The 20,053-nt window shown below is 45.6% G+C and overlaps 1 protein-coding gene across 8 annotated transcripts in view; it reads left to right on the forward strand.

The window, feature by feature from the left end:
• Positions 1-20,053, forward strand: part of SYNRG (synergin gamma) — a 54,733-nt gene that overhangs the window by 1,034 nt on the left and 33,646 nt on the right. For 4 of the 8 annotated variants that reach the window (XR_014163228.1, XM_081890156.1, XM_081890157.1 and 1 more), the window contains exons 2-12: positions 3,633-3,670; positions 5,246-5,364; positions 6,438-6,568; positions 7,334-7,439; positions 7,938-8,049; positions 9,690-9,995; positions 11,199-11,432; positions 13,243-13,320; positions 14,651-14,847; positions 15,852-16,100; positions 18,224-18,360. Coding sequence is in view for 7 of the 8 variants with exons in the window: in XM_081890156.1 (XP_081746282.1) it covers positions 3,633-3,670; positions 5,246-5,364; positions 6,438-6,568; positions 7,334-7,439; positions 7,938-8,049; positions 9,690-9,995; positions 11,199-11,432; positions 13,243-13,320; positions 14,651-14,847; positions 15,852-16,100; positions 18,224-18,360 (1,707 nt within the window). In the remaining variant the exon portion in view is untranslated. The remainder of the gene's footprint in view (positions 1-3,632; positions 3,671-5,245; positions 5,365-6,437; positions 6,569-7,333; positions 7,440-7,937; positions 8,050-9,689; positions 9,996-11,198; positions 11,433-13,242; positions 13,321-14,650; positions 14,848-15,851; positions 16,101-18,223; positions 18,361-20,053) is intronic. The other 4 variants (XM_081890160.1, XM_081890161.1, XM_081890158.1 and 1 more) reach the window with 3 other exon arrangements.

The raw sequence follows: 20,053 nt of genomic DNA on the forward strand, positions 1-20,053 counted from the left end.
CTGGTTAATAATACTAGGTCAGGAGTCCTATAATCTAGGATGAAGGACAGTGAGGAAATTTAATTAATTAATCAATAGGTGCTGCAAGATACATTGATATACTAATCTTATTTACCTGGGGGTAAGCCCCACAGAATTCAGTAGAACTTACTTCTAAGGAGACATGGTTAGGCTTACCCTGTGAGTGTCCTATTTCTTCTAGAAGTAAGGTGAACATCATGTGTTCATTGTTGCCTTTCTGGCTGAATGTAAAGATTGGGCAGATATCTGTCTATTAGGCATTTAACATTTATCAGTTTATTTATTATTAAATTAGAGAGAGAGAATTAGAGAGAAAATGTGAGATTCCTCCCCTTAGTAAATTATAGATAGATGAGAAAAATAGGTTCTCTCTCCCCATCAATTACTGTATATAAAACTGAGAAAGAGAGAGAATGGGTGAGGAGTCCATTTTTTAAAAAAAAGTTTACATTTTTGGATAACAAGTACAGAATTCCACTATCCACTTTTTTAAAGTGGGGGAGAAATGCTGAAGGTTGGGTTTCAGGAATTTATTATTTCAATTCTTTATTTTTTAAAAACTTATGTTTAATTTCAAGGCGGAGGAATACAGTACAACTTGGGTTTGTTTTAGGACAGGGTATAGGTCTTCTGGAGTCCTTTTTCTATTAATAATTCTTTTTCCCTCCTGTGTAATTTAAATGGATGTTTAGGAACCCATAGCGCAGTAATGTCACTTATACATTAGTTTATCTCTTCCCACAGATTATGCTTCCTGAACAACAACCATATGAGATAGGTTAGACTTGAAGTTCCCATGTCAAATTGAGTTGCATCCTCAGCCGCGATCAGGGGCTACCATTGTTTTTAAAGGTTATTAATAGCAGTGGCTGAGCAATTTCAATCATAACTGCAGGGCTGGGTAAGGGAGAATCTAACCCTTTCTTCTGACCCTGGAGCCATTTCCCTGTTAAAAGTTGTGTTGTAAAACTGCTTTTTGCCCCATGGAGCAAAACATACAGGTATCTTATGGCCGCCAGTATTTTTTCCCTACGGGGCAAATACTAACTTTGAGGAAGGGGAGGAGTGATTTTAGAATCATAGAGTTGGAAGGGACCCCAGGGGTCATCTAGTCCAACCCCCTGCCATGCAGGAATCACAGCTACATCTCCTGTGCCGGCGCTCAGTCAAACCCCAAGCCCCTCTGCTACCAATATTCCTTGAAAAGAGGTTAAACTACAGGTTACAAAGGTATGACATTCCTGTCCACCTTCCCCATTGCCTATTTTAGATAGCTTCTTGGGGTAGATACTTCTCTGTTTTTATTTACATAAGTGTATGGCTTTATCTAATTGATAAAAGTGTGTTGGGTATAGGCTAAGTGTTTTCTTGTTATGGGGTATGGTTGGTGCAGCACTTGAGCAGCAAGTGGAAGGTTGAGATGCTGAGAGTGCTTTATCAGTCCATCCCTCTTCCCAGTTTTATTTATTTTTTGTTTTTAAACCAGCTTGGTGGATTGAGGGTTTGGATTGCAGTCCCAATATCGGTTAGCCACTCTCCCAGAGAGAATATGGCTGCTGTGCTGTGCGTGGCTAGGCTGCTTAAAATTCCACCAACTTCAAAGAGGCATAATTCTTGGAGCCTACGAACATTCCTTTGGGAGTTCAACTTGCCCTGGGACAGGCAGTTATGTGTAGGTGAACAAGTAAAAGGTTCTGTTGGCTTTAGAGAATGTTGGGTTTATACCCACTCAAGTTAATATTTCTTCTTCTTACCAGAGCTACTGGTGTATCTCTTCCAGTTGAATGTGTGGACTCGAGAATTCATTATGATGGTGCAGATAAAATAGAACTGATAGAATTCTACAGGTTGGGATATTACTGTGTGAAAACAGTCCAGATCCAATGATCCCTAGAATGGTCGAAAGTGGTTGAAGGCCAGGTGCAAATGTGCCTGGCATACTGGCGGTATATAAATATATTTTATAAATAAGCAAAGGTAGGGTGCTGCCCTCTGCTAAGTCAGACCGTTGGTCCATCTATCTCAGCATTGTCCACACTGACTGGCAGTGGCACTCCAGGGTTTGGGGCAGCGATTCCTCCCAGCCCTACCTTGAGATGCCAGGGATTGAATCTGGAAGCTTCTGCATGCCAAGCAAATGTTCCACCGCTGAGTTACGGCCCTTCCTGATTTAGCATCAGAGAAAATGTTGGTCTTGTGTCTTCTTTTCTCTTTGACTCTAATTAGCAGGAGTGTATTTTCTCCTTTGTAGCTGCTTATAAATAAGTCACTGCTTCTCTGGAAAGCCATGTATGTTTAATGATTCGGCCTTTCTTTGCTTGCTGTCTGGAATGGCAACGAGCCCCTCAGATCAAGTCATGGTTTTGCCCCTTCTCTCCCTCCCTCCTCTTTCGCGGTAGGATCCTGACACAGAAGGATGGTGGGGGGTCGTGCGTGTGGAGCGCTGATGCAGATGTGTGACTCCCGCAGGGGAGTTTAAACGTGACATGTAGGTTTGAATTAGCACCAGTTTGAGCAAGTAGTAGGTTGAAATTGGGCATGTTGACCTCAGTGGCGGGTTCCTTATGATTAATGCAAGCGTTCATCAAATGCCCTTATTCTTTTGTTCTTAGCAGTGTGCACCTGCTGGTTTTTAAGGGCAGGAGAGACTATCCTGGGACTTTAACACAGAGGTAGTTAAGCGCTTTCAGATGGAGGGCCACACTCCATTCTGAGCAACCTTCTGGGGGCCGCATGCCAGGGGTGGACAGGGCCAGATGCAATCGTGAGCGGAGCAATGAATGTGAATCTTACTTTAGTATAGTAGGCTAGTTCTGTCTTGCATCCAGGCACTATCAGAGCATTATCAGAAGCATTATCAAAGTTCAAGGACACCTTCCAGCCAAGCAAAACACTCAAGGAGAGTGCAAAGCAGGACTGGTGAGGACTGTGGCCGTGGGGTGCAGAGGGATGTTTGCGAAGGAGCTTAGGGTGGTTCCCAAGGGCCACAGAGAGAGACCTGGGGGGCTACTTGAAGAGGACGCCTTCCTGTTGAAGAGCACCATGGTTTGCAAGGGCTGGTCCCCTGGACGCCTTTACTGTGAGGCAGTGTTTCCCCCCCCACACACACACACATATTGGGATGTCTTACAGAACTCCAAGCTGATCCTGTGAAGTAAAAACTGCTAACGAACAATTCATTTCACAATTTCAAAATTCAAACCACAATCGCAAAACTTGCTTCCGGCCCTCTTGACTAACTCTTGACTCTTGTTTTACTGTTCTGTTCCATAAAACATAATGAGAGTAAAATGCTTTTATTATTGTTTTAAAAGTTCTTTACTCTAATTCCATTTTATGGAATGAAACAGTAAAACAAACTGCTTTTCATAGAACATATGAATGCGGAAATGAGAACGAAACCCAGCTTCGAATCTGGATTGTGCCTGATGGACAGTAAGGAAATTCCACTAAACTGCTCTGTTTGCAGACAGCTCCAGCACAGGAGAGAGTTGCCAGCCACAATTCATTTACCAACTTGCCCCCCAAACAGTTGAGGCAATGTTTTGCATTAGTGCTTGCACTATTACTCAAAATGGAAGACTCACGATTTTCACCACTTTCTGTTTCAGCTTCATGTTTCCTGTTGCGGGTGGTCTTGGTCCTCAGGGTACGTAAAAGTTCAAACTTTAATGGGAGGGGAAGGCAAAGTATATTATTAGGAAAGGGGAACCTGCGGCCTTCCAAGATGTTCTTGGACTCCAGTTCCCATCATCCCTGATTGGTTGGGCCCAAGCCGACTGGGGCTGATGGGAAATCGACACCATCTGGAGGACTCTTTGCTAGAACTGAATGAGGTTCAAAACTGCAAGTGTTAAATCTCTCAGAGTTGTTGTTGTTGTTGTTTTAAGATCTGACTCTTCCCGATATGTGATGCTCAAGATGAGGGTGTTGAAACTTAGGGTAAAGAAAATCTTTGGGTTCCTCATCCATAGAAGTGGAGCTCCAAGGCTTCCTTGGGGAGATGCCAGGACACCTGACAGTGCAGGACTGGTGCAGATACGTCTCTTAAATCAGAGTTACATTTCAGGTGCTTTCCCCAGAGGTGTTAACTGTTCTTAAGGAATGTGCCAGTGCTGCCATTGACCAAGGTCAATTCTAATTATTTGGCTTCAGAGCTCTTCCTAATGGAATCCCCAGTTAGGTTAACCATTATCAAGGCTTGTAATGATGCAGCCCTTAATCGTGACTAAGACTTGCAGAGAGGGGAAGGGCTGGAGGAAGGGATCCCAGAATGGCATCCTTGCCTGGCAGACTTGGGGCAGATCCCACTTCTGATACCTGACCTGGGCGGCTTGGGTCTGCCTGCCGCTCCACTTTCCCACAATGTGCCAAGAACGACCCTGCCTCAATGGGAATGTGTGAAATTAAAAATGGCAGCTAGCCCCAGCAACCTGGCATTGATTGGAGCTACCCCCAGCCACCATATGTTGGGTCCGGTGGCAGAAGAAGGGGAACCTGCGGCAAGGCACTGTGTCCAGGGCCTCCCCCCTAAATCTGGAGCCATCCCCAGAAGGAGTATGTGATCTTGCAGCCCATCCCCAATCCCTTAACCATGGGACAGTAAAGGAGGAGGACGAGACAGTGGGGGAAGAAAGAGCTGTGAATGTAGGGGGTCCCCCTTCCCCACCCTCTGGACCCCCTCAGAAACTCAACAAACCTACTGTACCTGGAACTGGGTGTGGGAGCGCAGCTGAATGGGACACAGCTGTAAGCAGCCTGAGGAAGTACCATCCAACCTGGGTTTGCCCATAAAAATAGTTGAGAGACCAGGGTGCTACCCGCTGTTTCCAGGAACTCTTCTCATTGTGAGACTTTTGTGGGTGAGCTGAGAGTTTGTTTGGACCCTGGGTGAGAAGCCAGAGGCTGAGAGGGAGGGTGTGTCCAAAGGAAAATGAATTAGTATTCATATCACTTTGTATTAATGTAACATTTTTATAAGTAGCTGTATTTTTGTAATATTTTGTTTAATTTTTTGTTGTTTTCAGTTTTTATGTACACTGCTTAGATTTTTTTTTAAATATATTAAGCGGTTTAGACATTAAATAATCAAGCAAAATAATCAGTTGATTAATAATATTGAAATAATGGTTGGGCCAGATGGTGGCCTATGTTTGTAGTTGTGGATTAATAAAATTTAGATCTAACAGGGAATCCTAACCAAACCTTTCATGCCTTGGTGTAGGTATGATTCCCATGCAACAGCAAGGCTTCTCGATGGTGTCAGTCATGCAGCCCAACATGCAGGGCATGATTGGAATGAATTACGGCTCTCAGATGCCTCCTGGAACAATGACCATGCAGGTTTGAGACTTGTGCTTAGTCAACAGGAAGCTCTTGGGCTTTGATCTGTATCAGGAGGAGTGGAGTTTGCTGATTTATGCGAGAAACCTAAGGGAGCGGCCCGGCAGGCTTCCCCTTCCTAAGCTTCTTTCTCATAAATAAAATATTTTAATTCCTATCCTTGCTCTTGCACCAAAGCCACCCTGTGAGGCTTTTCAGAATACCATCTGAGTACAACCAGTGTCATACTTTGGGGGGCCCTTGGCATTTGGCATGGGGCCACATGCTCACTGCCTGCCCCCAGGCGTGCCAAAGCAGTGGCAGGTAGGAGCGCTTTTGAATGGGAGCTAAGCTTGGCTGCTATCCATTGTGGCCACCTGCCATCTTGAAGTTACTCAAATGCAATGCCCCAGCCTGTAGATTTATAGTCCTACTCAGACGCTGCTAGGGCAGCCACCATGGGTGAGCTGAGCTCTTATTCAGAAATGAGCTTGCTGCTAAAAGAGAGAGGGAGGGGGGGAGAGAGAGCGCGCACACATTTGGTGAACAGCAGTGGAGCCAGGTTGGGCTGGTGAGATGCCCTTTCAAGCCCCTGTGGCCCTTGGGTCAGTGCCCCACCTTGTCAACTGCTGGTGCAGGCACTCTGCCACCACCAAGCATCCTATTTGTGTCTTGGGTGTTACGGGGAGCGGATGAGGAACTCTTTACACAGCAAGCCCCAATGAGAGCACAGAATCTTGGGGGAAGCATGCTAGAGGGCAACAAGGACGAAGCATCCTCGGTGGTGACAGAAAGTTGAAACGGGAGTTGGATGGAATGGGACAAGCTGTATTGGAAGTGTGCGTGGCTGGTTGGAACTCCCGTAAAGCAGGAACCCTTCACCATTGCAGTGTTTTGTTGCAGCAGGTCCTGTGGCCATTGCAGATTGGACCAGAAACCTTCTGCACACCATGTAGGTGTTTTCTCACTGAGCTGCATCCCTTTCCCAGACTCCTGGGTTGGCTTCCCCCAATGTTGCTTGCTCTTAGCAAGGTGGTTTTTTTTTATTTTTAACATTAAATAATTGAATGCCATATGTTTCATTTGCTTCCCAGGGTGGCATGAATCTGGGCCCGATGCAAGCAGCTGGGATGTCATACATGGGGCAGGCGCCCTTCTTAGGAATGCGCCCAGCAGCTCCTCAGTACACCCAGGACATGCGGAAGCAGTTTGTGGAAGAGCAACAGTAAGTGATGCTTAGCTGTCCCCACCAAGTGTTGGGATGGAGATGAGAAGGGTCGTTAGGGGCCTTATGCTAGGGGCGGGGTGCCTTTGTAGCCCAAGAAGAACATTCCTTTGTGGGCAACCATATGGGGCTGATATACCAGTGGTGGGTGGAGCCAGTGGCAAAAGTGGGCGGAGCAAAGGAGATGACTGACCTTTGTACAGCAGGCTACATGCCAACTTTTCAGAAACCACAGGGTTCTAAACTCACACAAACACCCCTCTTCTTCCAAGCAAGCAAGGAACATTATCATGCCAGGCAGCTGTGAAGATCACGTCTGAATTTGGAGATTAAGGGTGCCTCGAACAAGATTGGGTCTTGGGCAGTGTTACTTTGTCCTAAGGCAAGCCTGGGGTCAAGTGCAGCCCCCCCCCATTAGTGTGCTTACTTGGCTGGTGTTGTCTTTGAACAATGTCTATTGCTTGTCTAGATAGAGAAGAGGAAGGGTCATGTCAATGCGTATAGAAACCAGCCTAGGACACAAAGGTAAAATTTACATGGGTTGCTCCACCCACTTTTACTTCTGGCCCCACCCACCAAGGCCACATGGCCCTCAGAAGATTTCACAGAAGGGAATGTGGCCCTCAGGTGGAAGAAGTTTCCCTACCTCTGGTTTAAGAAATGTAATACTTAGCTGCGGAAAGCAGGAAAATAAATAGTGGTGAAGCATAGGACCTAAATAATAATCCTTTTAAAAAAAATGGCATGGGCTGTATCTCATTGCAGGAAACGATATGAACACCAGCAAAAGTTTTTCGAAGAAGAAAGAAAAAGGCGCCAGTTTGAAGAGCAGAAACAAAAGCTGCGGCTTTTAAGCAGTGTGAAACCAAAGGTCTGTTGACAAGGGGTGTTTTCAGCAGCACCCTATCGGATTTTAAATTCATTAACATATTTTCTCTTGAGCTGGGAAAATGAGCACAGCTGATAGAAAATGTAACCTTTTAATGAAACAGTGCAGAGCATTGAAATGTACAAGGCTGAACAAAAAGCAAGATATGAAATGATAAACTTCTCCCGGACAAAAAAATGTTTTAGTTTGACTGTTTCGGTTGGCCTCTTGATAAAGGTTGCCACTGAGATGCAAAACTGGCTTTTGTTAGGGGAAGAAAAAGTGTTTAAAACATATTTTTCACATGCCGTTAAGAGTTTCACCACAGGTCATGTCTTCACTGTCAGGTAGGGTGCTTCTGAATGCCAGTTGCTGGAAACCACAGGAGGGGTCCTGTTTGCAGGCTTTCCTTTGGGGCAACTGGTTGGCCACTGGCTAGAGGGGCCTTTGGCCTGATCCAGCTGCCATCTTTTTCTTACGCTCTAATGTCTCTGTTTTTAGATGGGTGAGAAGAGCAGAGACGATGCACTGGAAGCTATTAAAGGGAATCTGGATGGGTTTTCCAGAGATGCGAAGCTGCACCCCACGCCGACATCACATCCAAAAAACTCAGGTATTATGTTTTTCATTGGAGATGTGGAGAATGAAAACCCCTGAGCTGGTGCTCTCCTAGTGTTGACCCAGCCAGCCTGGCCAATGGTCAGGGATGACACTTGGTCCTGCCACTCTCACAGGCACACTTGGTGGGGACGTGGGAGAGGGCCTTTTTGGCAGCTGCTCCCAGACTTTGGAACTCCCTCCCTAGCGAAGCGAGACTGGTCCTCTCCTTGTTGTCCTTTCACTGGCAGGTGAACACCTTCCTGTTCCAAGAAGCTTTTGGAAACCAACTCCTTTTAATGAAAGGGCTGGTGTCGTGCTCTTTGTATTGTAATTATTTGTGTGGTTTAAATAGATTTAACACACACATATAGTTTAAATTTTGTCAATGCGTAATTGCTTTTTCTATGTTTTTAGCAGTTCTTATTTTTATCTGTAAGCCATCCTGAGTCCCATCAGGGAAAAAGGGCAGGGTATAAATAAATTAATGACAACAACAACAACAGGATATGTAGTCTAGAAACCTCTGGAGGCCACAAGGGCAGGGCTAAGATAATGAGATGCAGCTTCATAAAAACCATTTAGCATCTATCTAGTTGATAATAATTTTATTTGTTTCTTCATTTGCTAATACATTAAGGACATACTGAAACCAGAGTTAAGCACTTATAAATCTCACTGATTCAACCTCTCCTTTTGAAATCAGCAGGACTGAAGGGTGCTTAACTGTGACAGGATCATAGCAACACCCATATAAAACTCAACAGGGAGAAGGATTATTATTATTATTATTATTATTATTATTATTATTATTATTATTAGGGGAAGGGAACCAGAATTAATTGGCTCCACCTACTGCTGGACTCCCTGCCTTCCACCCTGCCAGTCCCAATAAGCGTCAGTCACTACTGCCTCCATTCCATACACCTTCACAGGACAAATGCAGCAGCTTTAAAACTTAGTCACAAGATTAGGATGGGTACTAACAACATGCGTCTCAGGTGGCAAATCCCAGGATAAAGAGGTGCATCTTCAACGTAACGACAAAACCTATACAGTCGTACCTTGGATCTTGAATGCCTTGCGACTCAAACGTTTTGGCTTCCGAACGCCACAAACCCAGAAGTGAATGTTCCGGTTTGCGAATGTTCTTTGGAAGTTGAACGTCCGACGCTGCTTCCGATTAAGTGCAGGAAGCTCCTGCAGCCGATCGGAAGCCGTGCCTTGGTTGTTGAACGTTTTCGGAAGTCGAACTGACTTCTGGAACGGATTTCGTTCCACAACCAAGGTACGACTGTATAGTGAAATTGCCAGACCCCCTTTGAAGGGGGGGGGGGAGTTCCACAACTTAGGGGCTGCCACAGGCAATACACTCTCCTGGGCTGCCGCCACCTGAACGTCTGAGGGCAGGGGAACTCTCAGGAGGACCTCCTCAATGCAGCAATGTTCCTCAGCGCAGCAGTTTACGAAACACTGAGCAATACCGCTTGGCATGGAATCAACATTGCCAGCAAACTTGTTCTGCCTTCATTAGAAATGGCCATTTCTCTCCCTCCCTCTCTCTATATTTATTTATTATCCTTAGCAAAAAGCCGTTGTCCTCATTTGTTTCCATTTTGTGTGTACGTATGTGTGTGTGTTCATTCCATTTTGCAGATCATCCCACGCCATCCCATTCTACTGTGTCTGTCTCCCAAACCTCTGCCTTTCTTGACGATGACGAGTTTAGTGACTTTATACAGGGGCCTGTCGAGAACGCCCCGACACTCGTGCCTCCCACCTCTTCCCAGCCTTTTCAGTCTTGCCATCCTTCCTCCCAGGCTGGGCAACGGCTTTCAGAGAAGGTTGTGGCCCAGTCTCTCCCTCCAGCCCAGATTCCAGTGTCCTCCATCTTTCACGGCCCCAGGGGGCAGGTTCCTTATTTCTCTGCTTCTCCAGCTTCACAAAACACTCAGAAAACAGGTAACATACCATATATTTGGTGTTTGGGAGGGGATGGGGTACGAAATCTAGCAGCACTGAATATGGGAAGTTGACTTTATGCTTGGTAAATTCCATCTAATCAAAAACAAGTGATTTGACATTTAGGCTGTGATCCTGAGCACACTTCCTCTGGAGTAAGCCCTGTTACATGCAGTGGAACATGTGTCTAGCAAATATGCATGATGTTGTATTACTAGGTTGCTTAAAAATATTTTGATTGATTTAAGAGGTAAAGGTAAAGATAAAGGGACCCTTGACCATTAGGTCCAGTCGTGGCCGACTCTGGGGTTGTGGCGCTCATCTTGCTTTTTTGTCCGTGGGAGCTGGCATGCAGCTTCCAGGTCATGTGGCCAGCATAACGAAGCCACTTCTGGCGAACCACAGCAGCGCACGGAAACGCCGTTTACCTTCCCGCCAGAGCAGTACCTATTTATTTACTTGCACTTTGACGTGCTTTCAAACTGCTAGGTTGACAGGAGCAGGGACCAAACAACGGGAGCTCACCCCGTTGCAGGCATTCAAACCGCCGACCTTCTGATCAGCAAGTCCTAGGCTCTGTGATTTAACCCACAGCGCCATCCACGTCCCGATTTAAGAGGTACCCACCCCCAATTAACTGGGCAGCAGAATTTGAAAGTTAGTACTTCTAAATCTGTAGTGGCAGGTGCTTTCTTAGAAAATGTATTCTCCCCTCTTTTGTCACAGGAAGGAATGCCTCTTGTGCCGTGACTTACATACGTAACATCTAAATAATAATGATCACTCCCTCTAGTGTCAAACTCAGGTGGTGAGTGCCGACAGATATGAAGCTAAAATGGAGCTATTGGAAAGAAGAGGGAGGTATCAGCATGCTCAAGAGAACCTCTAGTTTTTGGGGCGAGGGAGTGGGTTGAAATACACCTTAGGGGCAACTCCCCCTCCCAAGAAACTGAATGAGGCCTGAACATGCTCAGTAGCCATGGAATGTTGAGAGCTGGTTGAAAAGGAATAAAATGACATGTAGGAAGACATGACACCTGCACCAGCCTTGGGTATATGTGGGGCTGGTCATTCATTCTTGTTTCCACACCTCGACAGCTCCTTTTGTGTGTGGAGGCGGGTGTGTTTTGTGTGTGGATTGGGGTGGAGTTCCAAACTTGAGATTTAACCAAGTGCCAACAATTCCTCCTTTTATCTGTCCAGGCCCTCCCTTGGAAGAGAAGCCCCTGCCACCCTGTGGGTTGAGTGAATTTGGGCAGGCACAAACCCAACTTAAAACTCCTGACGCTGAGCTCAGTGCCGCAGCTCCAGCTGCAAACGGCCCTGATCCCAGGTTAGGGGCCAGTAACTGGAAGCCTGCAGGGGCGCTCCCGAGCGGCAGCCCCGGTGCAAAGGCAAACAAGGCTTCAGAACAAAACCTGTCAGCCCAAGAGCGTGGTGAGCATATCTGTGTCTTGCAGAGCTTACGCTCCAGTGCTGCTTGAACATGCTAACCTCTTTAACACGAATGCCAGGTGATTTTGCTCTGAACCCCTGCTTGAATAATAACAGCAAAGTGCCGATTCTCCTGACTTAACATGTGACGTCCGCAAGTTCTTCTTCTGTTTCTCAAGCTTTGTTTGTAACCTGTAAGGGTCAAAACCTAACAAGCTTCTTTGAATAAGATTTGATCCTGCAGAAAAAAAAGTTCTTCCAATCATGCATGCTTTCTTCTGATTCTTGTCTTTAGCTGTTACAGTATTTACCTTGTGGAGTGTGTGGGCGGGGGAATAAACACCTCACTCCTCAAACAGCAACAAACACACCCCAATACCATTAATGAAGTTGATGGACGGTGTAGACTTAAGGGTAGGTAATAGGAGAAGGGACATAGGTCAGTTGTGGAGCTTCTTTGCATGCAGAAGCTTCCAGGTTCAATCCTTGGCATCTCCAGATAGGCCTGGGAATACCCACCATCTGAAACCCTGGAGAGCAGCTGTCAGTCAGTGTAGACAACACAGGGCTAAGCAGACCAACAATATGACTTGGTATAAGGCAGCTCGTTGTCTTCCTACTAAATGCAGCACCAGGAGGAGTGGAATATTAAGGGGAGAGATGTAGCTCAGTGCTGCAGCATGTGCAGAATGTCCCTGGTTCAACCCCCAGCAGCTCCAAGTAGAAAGAGCCCCTTCTGAAACCCTGGGGAGCCGCTGCCAGTCAGTGCAGACAATACTGAGCTAGACAGACTCTGCCTATGTTCTATAATAATTCACACAAACGTAATTTGACCAATAGAACCCATTATGAACTGTCCCAGTATTTCCGCTTCTCCGTTTAGTTCTCTGCGCACCGCCTGGATTGCTGTTCAGGTGGCCTCTCTTCTAACAGCAGTGATAGCACTTAACGGACTCTACAAATTAAGAAGAGTTTTGCCTGCTTAAAGAACAGGCATAAAACGAAGTGGCAGTGATGTGGAATGAACTTGAGATGGACTCTATGGCCATCGCTCTTTGCAGATGCTAGATTCCTCCACCACCACGATGATGGCCATACAAGTACTTGCTGCCAGCATCACTCAAGCAGCCTCTTCAGTTCCATTTGATTCCCAAGGAGAGGCGTTTGCAGAAGTTGGCACTCTGCAGCTGCAGGAGTGGCGGCTCCGAGGGCCGGATGTGTGTTTTGACTTCTCTGGCCAGAACATTACCCCTCCACTCCTCTTCAGGAGAAATCTTAGTACGGCTAAGGAAAGCTATTGCTCTTACTATGGCGATTTGTAGAAATAGAAAAGCCCCGCCTAGTTGCCATGGAGGCTTATCCATTAGGGCAAATGGGACTCTGCCCCACCAACCTCAGACAGCCCCCGTTTTCCTCCCTTCTTACTTACAACAAGTCAGAGGGTGGCTTCACCTGCCATTGGCTCTATCTCTGCCTGTCACTGGCCTCGGTTCAGAAGGCTGGTCTCCTTGCCAGCGCTCAGCTGGTCCTTGGTCCCACCAGCGCTCAGCTGAATTGCATTTATTTTTTAAAATTCCAGCAGTCCTAGAAATGCTTCTCACAAGCTCTGTGTAGAGAGGCTCTGTTGCATATACAGAGTGTTTAAAGCTTGATTTGTATGCAGAAGGAGAGTCTCTTCCCTCATTTTATTTCGGACTGCTTGCAAGAGAGGCGATTCCTCCTTTGAAATAAGATGACGGAAGTGTTCCAGATGAGTCATTTCGCTGCAGATATTTCCTAAATATAGTTTTCCTTTCGTGTGTGTGCCTTTTAGGTGTCGGAGTCTTCCCTTCCCAGGATCCAATCCAGCAACTGATGCCTCCCTGGATTTACAATGATAATTTAGTTCCAGGTAATATTAATGGCAAGGATGAAACTGAGCAGGAATAGCCTTTGAAGGTATTAGAAAAGGTGATGCAAGCTCACCTCCCATTCTGGATGCCTTGTAATTAAACCAGCTTATTTCTTAAGATGATTTGCCCTTTCTGCAGGTGAGGGGACTGGTATATAGACACTCTGCTAAGTGCTTCGTAGGCAACACTAGATTTTAAACTGGGCTTGCTAAGGGCGTCTCACTTTTATTTTATTTATTGAATTTTTATACCACCCTTCTCCCAAAGGAGTCTGGGAGCATCAAAATGTTAAAACACTGCCATTTAAAGTAGGAACATAGCTAATACATGTAAAAAGAGCCAGTGTGGTGTAGTGGTTAAGAGTGGTAGACTCGTAATCTGGTGAATTGGGTTTGCTTCCCTGCTCCTCCACATGCAGCTGCTGGGTGACCTTGGGCCAGACACACTTCTCTGAAGTCTCTCAGCCCCACTCACCTCACAGAGTGTTTGTTGTGGGGGAGGAAGGGAAAGGAGAATGTTAGCCACTTTGAGACTCCTTAGGGTAGTGTTAAAGTGGGATATCAAACCCAAACTCCTCCTCCTCCTCCTCTTCTTCTTCTTCTACTACTACTACTACTAAAAACCTTCTGAAAACATTTGGAACAGGGTCTATAAGCTTCATTCAGGTGGTCTGTTCTCTCCCGCTCCCCACCCTGCCATTTTATTCTCACAACAACCCTGTGAAGTAGTTAAGGCTGGTCCAAGGGGTCACGGTGGGCTTTTGTGGCTGAGTAGAGATTTGAACCCAGGTTTCAGCCTGACACTCTAACTGCTAGGCCACACGAAACCACACATGTCGCAGAATTGTTCTGCCCAGACACTGAGGTCCAGCACCGAGGGCCTTCTGGTGGTTCCCTCACTGCGAGAAACAAAGCTACAGGGAACCAGGCAGAGGGCCTTCTCGGCAGCGGCACCCGCCCTGTGTAACGCCCTCCCATCAGATGTCAAAGAGATAAACAACTACCTGCCATTTAGAAGACATCTGAAGGCAGCCCTGTTTAGGGAAGTTTTTAATGTGTGACATTTTAATGTATTTTTAATCTTTGTTGGAAAGAGTGGCTGGGGAAACCCAGCCAGATGGGCGGGGTACAAAGAATAAATTATTATTATAATTCCATGTAGAATTCTGTACATGCTCTGTTGCTGTCCAGCTCCACAGTGGAGCTGGAGGGTTGGTATTTGATGGTGTCCAAGTCCAAGTTCATCTTGTCTCTAATTTGGGTTCTTACGTGTTGGTAACTCCTGATTATACAAACTTCTTCTTTTTTTGGCTGGCTTTTTTCTTTGCAGATCTGTACAAGAAAATTCTAGAAACCACTATGACGCCCACTGGAATAGACACTGGCAAACTTTATCCCATCCTGATGTCATCTGGACTTCCCAGGGAGACGCTTGGGCAAATATGGGCCTTGGCCAACCGCACCACTCCTGGGAAGCTTACGAAAGAAGAGCTGTATACAGTTCTGGCGATGATAGCTGTAACTCAGGTAGGAGCGACTAAACACTGGGAGGCAAAGCTGGGGGAAGGTCAGCTCACATCTTTTGAGTGGGTTCTCTGCACCTCTTGTTAGAAAAGCGGGAAAGGACGTGCTGTGGTACAGGGCTTGTAGCGATCCTGCATCCAGGAAACTGGCCAGATTCTGCATCCCCTTTGCCACGGTGATGTGCCAGTCTCCAAATGGCTTGCTGCACCCCCAGGCATTGGTGGAAAATTACACCATGTTCTGTATCATTTCAGTAGAGTTGGAGAAATCATTTGAGCAGCAGTGGTCACATACATAATTTTTTTTTTTATATTGTCTAGGTAACTCTAATCCCATAATTCCTCCCCAAAAGCCTCTGGTTTCTTAATTGAGGTTATCTCAAACATTTTTTTTTCAATTGATTACATATCATCTCTCAGTAGGCTTTTACCTTATTACAAGTCCACCATACATAGGAAAAAATACCTCCCTTATCTTTACATTTCCAACAAATACTTGATTCCCATTTATACATTTTTGCTAGTTTCGCTATAAATCATTTTGACAAATTTCCCCCTCACACCATAACTTGATGTAAACTTTAATTCTGTGTTCCACAACCGCTCCCATGCCGACATTTCAATATTGTGACCAATATCCATTGCTCAGTGTGTTATTGAAGATACTACTTGTTCATCTTTTGCTTCCCATTCTAATACAGTGGTACCTCGGGTTAAGAACTTTAATTCGTTCTGGAGATCCATTCTTAACCTGAAACTGTTCTTAACCTGAAGCACCACTTTAGCTAATGGGGCCTCCTGCTGCCGCCGCGCCACTGGAGCATGATTTCTGTTCTTATCCTGAAGCAAACTTCTTAACCTGAGGTAATATATCTGGGTTAGTGGAGTCTGTAACCTGAAGCATCTGTAAACTGAAGCGTATGTGACCCGAGGTATCACTGTAGCGCCTTATAAAAACAGTGCTGCTGTCTATTAATACTCCCCCCTGCCCCCCCTTTTCGCTTACAGAGAGGCCTTCCGGCTATGAGTCCTGACGGTTTGAACCAGTTCCCCTCTGCCCCGCTCCCTACACTGAGTGGGCTCCCGATGGCAATCCCTGTCACGGTGAGCCAGCAGCCGATGATGCCGCCGGGGCCTCCCGTCTCTATGCCTCTTAGTATGACACCCGCCGTGGTGGGGATCAACATGGCTGCACCAGTGGCGGGACCTTCAGCGCCGGCGCCCAGCGGGTTCATGCCGCCTTACCCCCCAAGCCAGGTCAGTGCCGCGTATGCCATGCAATAAGCGAGAATCCTTCTTGAAGTGGGCTTAAGCAAGACCTTGTCCTTTCCAGCCAATATTTAAGCAACAGAGCATGAACGTGTCTCTTTCTTTTAGGGCTCACCTGCTGTTCGCACATCCTGTTTCTTTGCTTTCAGTTTTTAAGTATTTGTGCTTCATTTTTAACCCGCGTGCCGTTTCTCTGCATGACTGTATGCAAGGCAGCTTAGAACCCATATAAATTACAGTGTTTTTATATGGCTTTCATTGTCTTTAAGTGCATCTTTTCTTTTAAATTTTATTGGGTTGTAGTCAGTGGTGGTCCTACTCAGAGTAGGCACATTGAAGTTAAAGGATACAATGGTACCTCGGTTCTCAAATGTAATCCATTCCGAAAGACCGTTTGAGTTCCGAAACGTTCGAAAACCGAGGCGCAAAGGGCTGTCTGCAAATTCAGTTGAGAAAATTGAAAAAACACGCAGCGGAAGCCATTTGACTTCCGAGGTGCATTCGAAAATGGAAGCATTTACTTCCAGGTTTTTGGCGTTCGGGTTCTGATATGTTTGTCAACGGAGATGTTCAAGAACTGAGGTACCACTGTACTATTGACTTAGGTTCTTTCCTTTCAAGGGGTCAGTTCTGAGTGAAACTTAGTCGGATACAGCCCTGTGGTGGTTGTTTTTAAATACTTCTGTTTTATTTTTGTTTTATGTTCTAACAATATGTTGTTTGTTTTTTAAAACTTAGATTTTTTTTTTAAAGTAAGCAGTTTATAAATGCGTTTCCGTAAATGAATTAATAAAGTCCATTCATTTCAATGGGTTTTATGCAGCTATGTTTAACTACAGTTTGCCTCTGCTGTGCATCTGTATGCAGTGCGGTAGGATCACCCAGTCACTCTTGATGCAGACATGCAGCAGAATTACTGCTAGCTGGGATAGCTCAGTCAGTAGAGTGCGAGACTCTTAATCTCAGGGCTGTGGGTTCGAGCCCCTTGTTGGGCAAAAGATTCCTGCATTGCAGGGGGTTGGCCTAAATGACTCTTATGGTCCCTTCGACTCTATGATTCTGTGATTCTGTGCTCCTTGGAAGGACTCTCTGCATGAGACATGGGAAAGAGCTGTGCTTTGAACAATGACTTATGCAGAAGCTCTGCAAACACCCTCCTCTGGGAGCCGACGCTTCGTTCTCCTTCCAATCCAGGCGTGGTCAACAGACCACTCATGAGCATGGAGGTTTCCTGGATTATTTGCTTCATTAGCCTTGGGTTGAAAGTATGTTGAAATTTTGGCCTGTTTTTTCTTTGGGGCAGTTGTTACAGGTTCTGTGGGTGAAATCCCCAATTCTTTGCAACATTGTCTTGTGAGTACAGTGGTACCTCTGGTTAAGTACTTAATTCGTTCTGGAGGTCTGTTCTTAACCAGAAACTATTCTTAACCTGAAGCACCACTTTAGCTAGTGGGGCCTCCTGCTGCCGCCGCGCTGCCGGAGCACAATTTCTGTTCTCATCCTGAAGCAAAGTTCTTAACCTGAGGTAATATTTCTGGGTTAGCGGCGTCTGTAACCTGAAGCGTATGTAGCCTGAGGTACCACTGTACCATGCTCAGACTCAGAAATAAATAGGGCTACTTTATCCAGCCCACAGTTTTAAGGGCTTTGCAAGGGCGGAGTTCAAAGTTGATGTAAGTAGCTTCAGAAGGGAGGGGAGATTTGAAAGCCCACCCGACAGCTCCCGGAGTCTTTTACTGATAAAAGTTGGCAGTTATTTTCATAGGCTGAGCCTTTTTATCAGAGTAATTTGATAATTAGAGCTCCTACTTACACAGCAGAGACTCAGTGGAGACTTGACCCGGCGCCATCATCTCCCGGAACGCTTCTTTCTCCTGTGCACTATGAAAGCAAATCTTCTGGGGTGTAGGAACAAAGCATGCTTCTGGTTTTAAGGGAAGAGAAGGAAAAGTGTGCACCTCTGCTATTGGAAGCCTCCTAGGAACTTTAGGAGTAGCCAATAAATAACAAAATACATAACATAGTAGTGTTAGTTTTAAAGAATGCAAAGCAGCTAGGTACAAGATTGCTCTCGCCCTGAAAGGGGACTTTATGATTTCATATTAATCTAGGCAGCCAAACAGGATGACGACGACTTCCAAGATTTCCAGGACGCTTCTAAGTCTGGAGGGCTTGATGACACCTTTACAGATTTCCAGGGAGAAACATCTGGATCAAGCAAGGCGAATGCAGCACAGCAGCAGAGCAGGTAGAGGATTTTTAAAACATACTTTTACTGTAGGGCTTTTTGCTGGAAAGTGTGTGTATGTTTGTGTGTCAAAAATAGCTTTTCACATCTTCCCACCTAGGAGACATAGAAACAGGACTATCTCCATGCCTCATTCTAAATCGGATCCAGTTACGTTTTAGGCCAATCATGCCCAAGCTTTGTAGGAGAGCCACTGGTTAGTTCTCTTGTAAATGGGGAACGATTATAGCTCAGTGATCATGTGATTAGGAGGCAAAAAGTCCCAGGTTCAATCCCAGGTAAGGCCAGGGGAAAAGCTCCATTTGAAACCTTGGAGAGCAGGTATATTTCAGAACCGTGATGACTGGAATCTTGCTTCCCGTCCCCCACCCCACCCCAGGGAAGGCCTGTGGCTCAGTAGTAGAGCATCTATTTTGCACTCCCAAGTGTCCCAGGGTCAATCTCTAGCATCTCCAATTAGGTTTGGGAGACAAACCTGGAGAGCAGCTGCCTGTCAGTGTAGGTGGAGCCATGGTCAGACTTGATATAAGACAGCTCCCTGTTTTCTTCACTGTATCTTGCATTGAAATGAATTCCTGGTCTTACTGCAATAAGTAACAGTAATTACATTTAACACAGTATAATGACCTATACCATAAACACAGCAATTATGACTTAGCCATTCTAGCCTTCTTTTTATTGCATATTACTTTTCCTCTTACGCTTAGAAGCCGCTACATATAAATATGTAGAATGCATTGCAGCCATTCATCTTTGGCACAGAAAATGTCCTCCTGTGACGGTCTAATTGGGGTGTGAGTCAGCAGATATGTAGCTGTGGAAGGGAGAGGTTGTTTTTCCTGGAAAAGCCTCACCTGCGTCTCTGTCCCATGTGACTGCATCTCCCCTCTGGAGTGGCGTAATTGTTTGCAGTCTAATATGCTGGTCTAATGGTTTGAAAGACATTTTTGGAGGGGGGGGGGAGTCTCCAGCTCTACAGACAGCTGGTGATTAGACTTGCCGTACAGCATCCTGCTAGATACCCGGTGTGAACTTGTATAAGATTTCCATAAATGTTACCTCTTGCTCTCTTTATTTGTGTAGTCCCTCTCTCTTCCCCCTTCTGCAGGCTTCATGGGCCCCATTAGCATGCATCTGTGAACCGCTCGGCTTGTAGGCCACTGATAAGGAGATTTATTTGAAAGAGTCTTGCTCCCAGTCCATTTTTTCCAAAAACAAAACAAAACCCCTATATCTGTGAATCCCACAGAAATCCATATTTTCGATTTGGTGGCGTGGATTTCAGGTTAAACAAAAGCATGAGTTGTTTTAATGTCGAGGATGCTGTTCCAAGCTGTCAGCAGGGAGATAAAATATGTGAGTCGTGTGGTGAAGCTAATCCGGGGTGGCTTTGCTTTTTCCCACCACAACAAAACATATATTTGCATGGGAGCTGCAGTGTTTGGATGCTTAATCAACTAGATCACTGTGTATTTAACTGCTTTTTAGCTGTTTCTATTGAATTTTGTACATTGCCTTCCACCCTCCCTGTTGAACTTACAGTGCCTACAAAAGAGATTTTTTTTTATTCCAGCAGGCATTTTAATTAAAGTCTGATTTTATAGTTTTGATTGATTTTTATCTATCTGTGTTGTGGGTTCTTGTACACCACTTAGAGACGGTTGTCATTAAGCTGTATATAAATTGTTCAAAT

This window comes from Podarcis melisellensis (assembly GCF_964234715.1).
Source record: "Podarcis melisellensis genome assembly, chromosome: 15".
NCBI lineage: Eukaryota > Metazoa > Chordata > Lepidosauria > Squamata > Lacertidae > Podarcis > Podarcis melisellensis.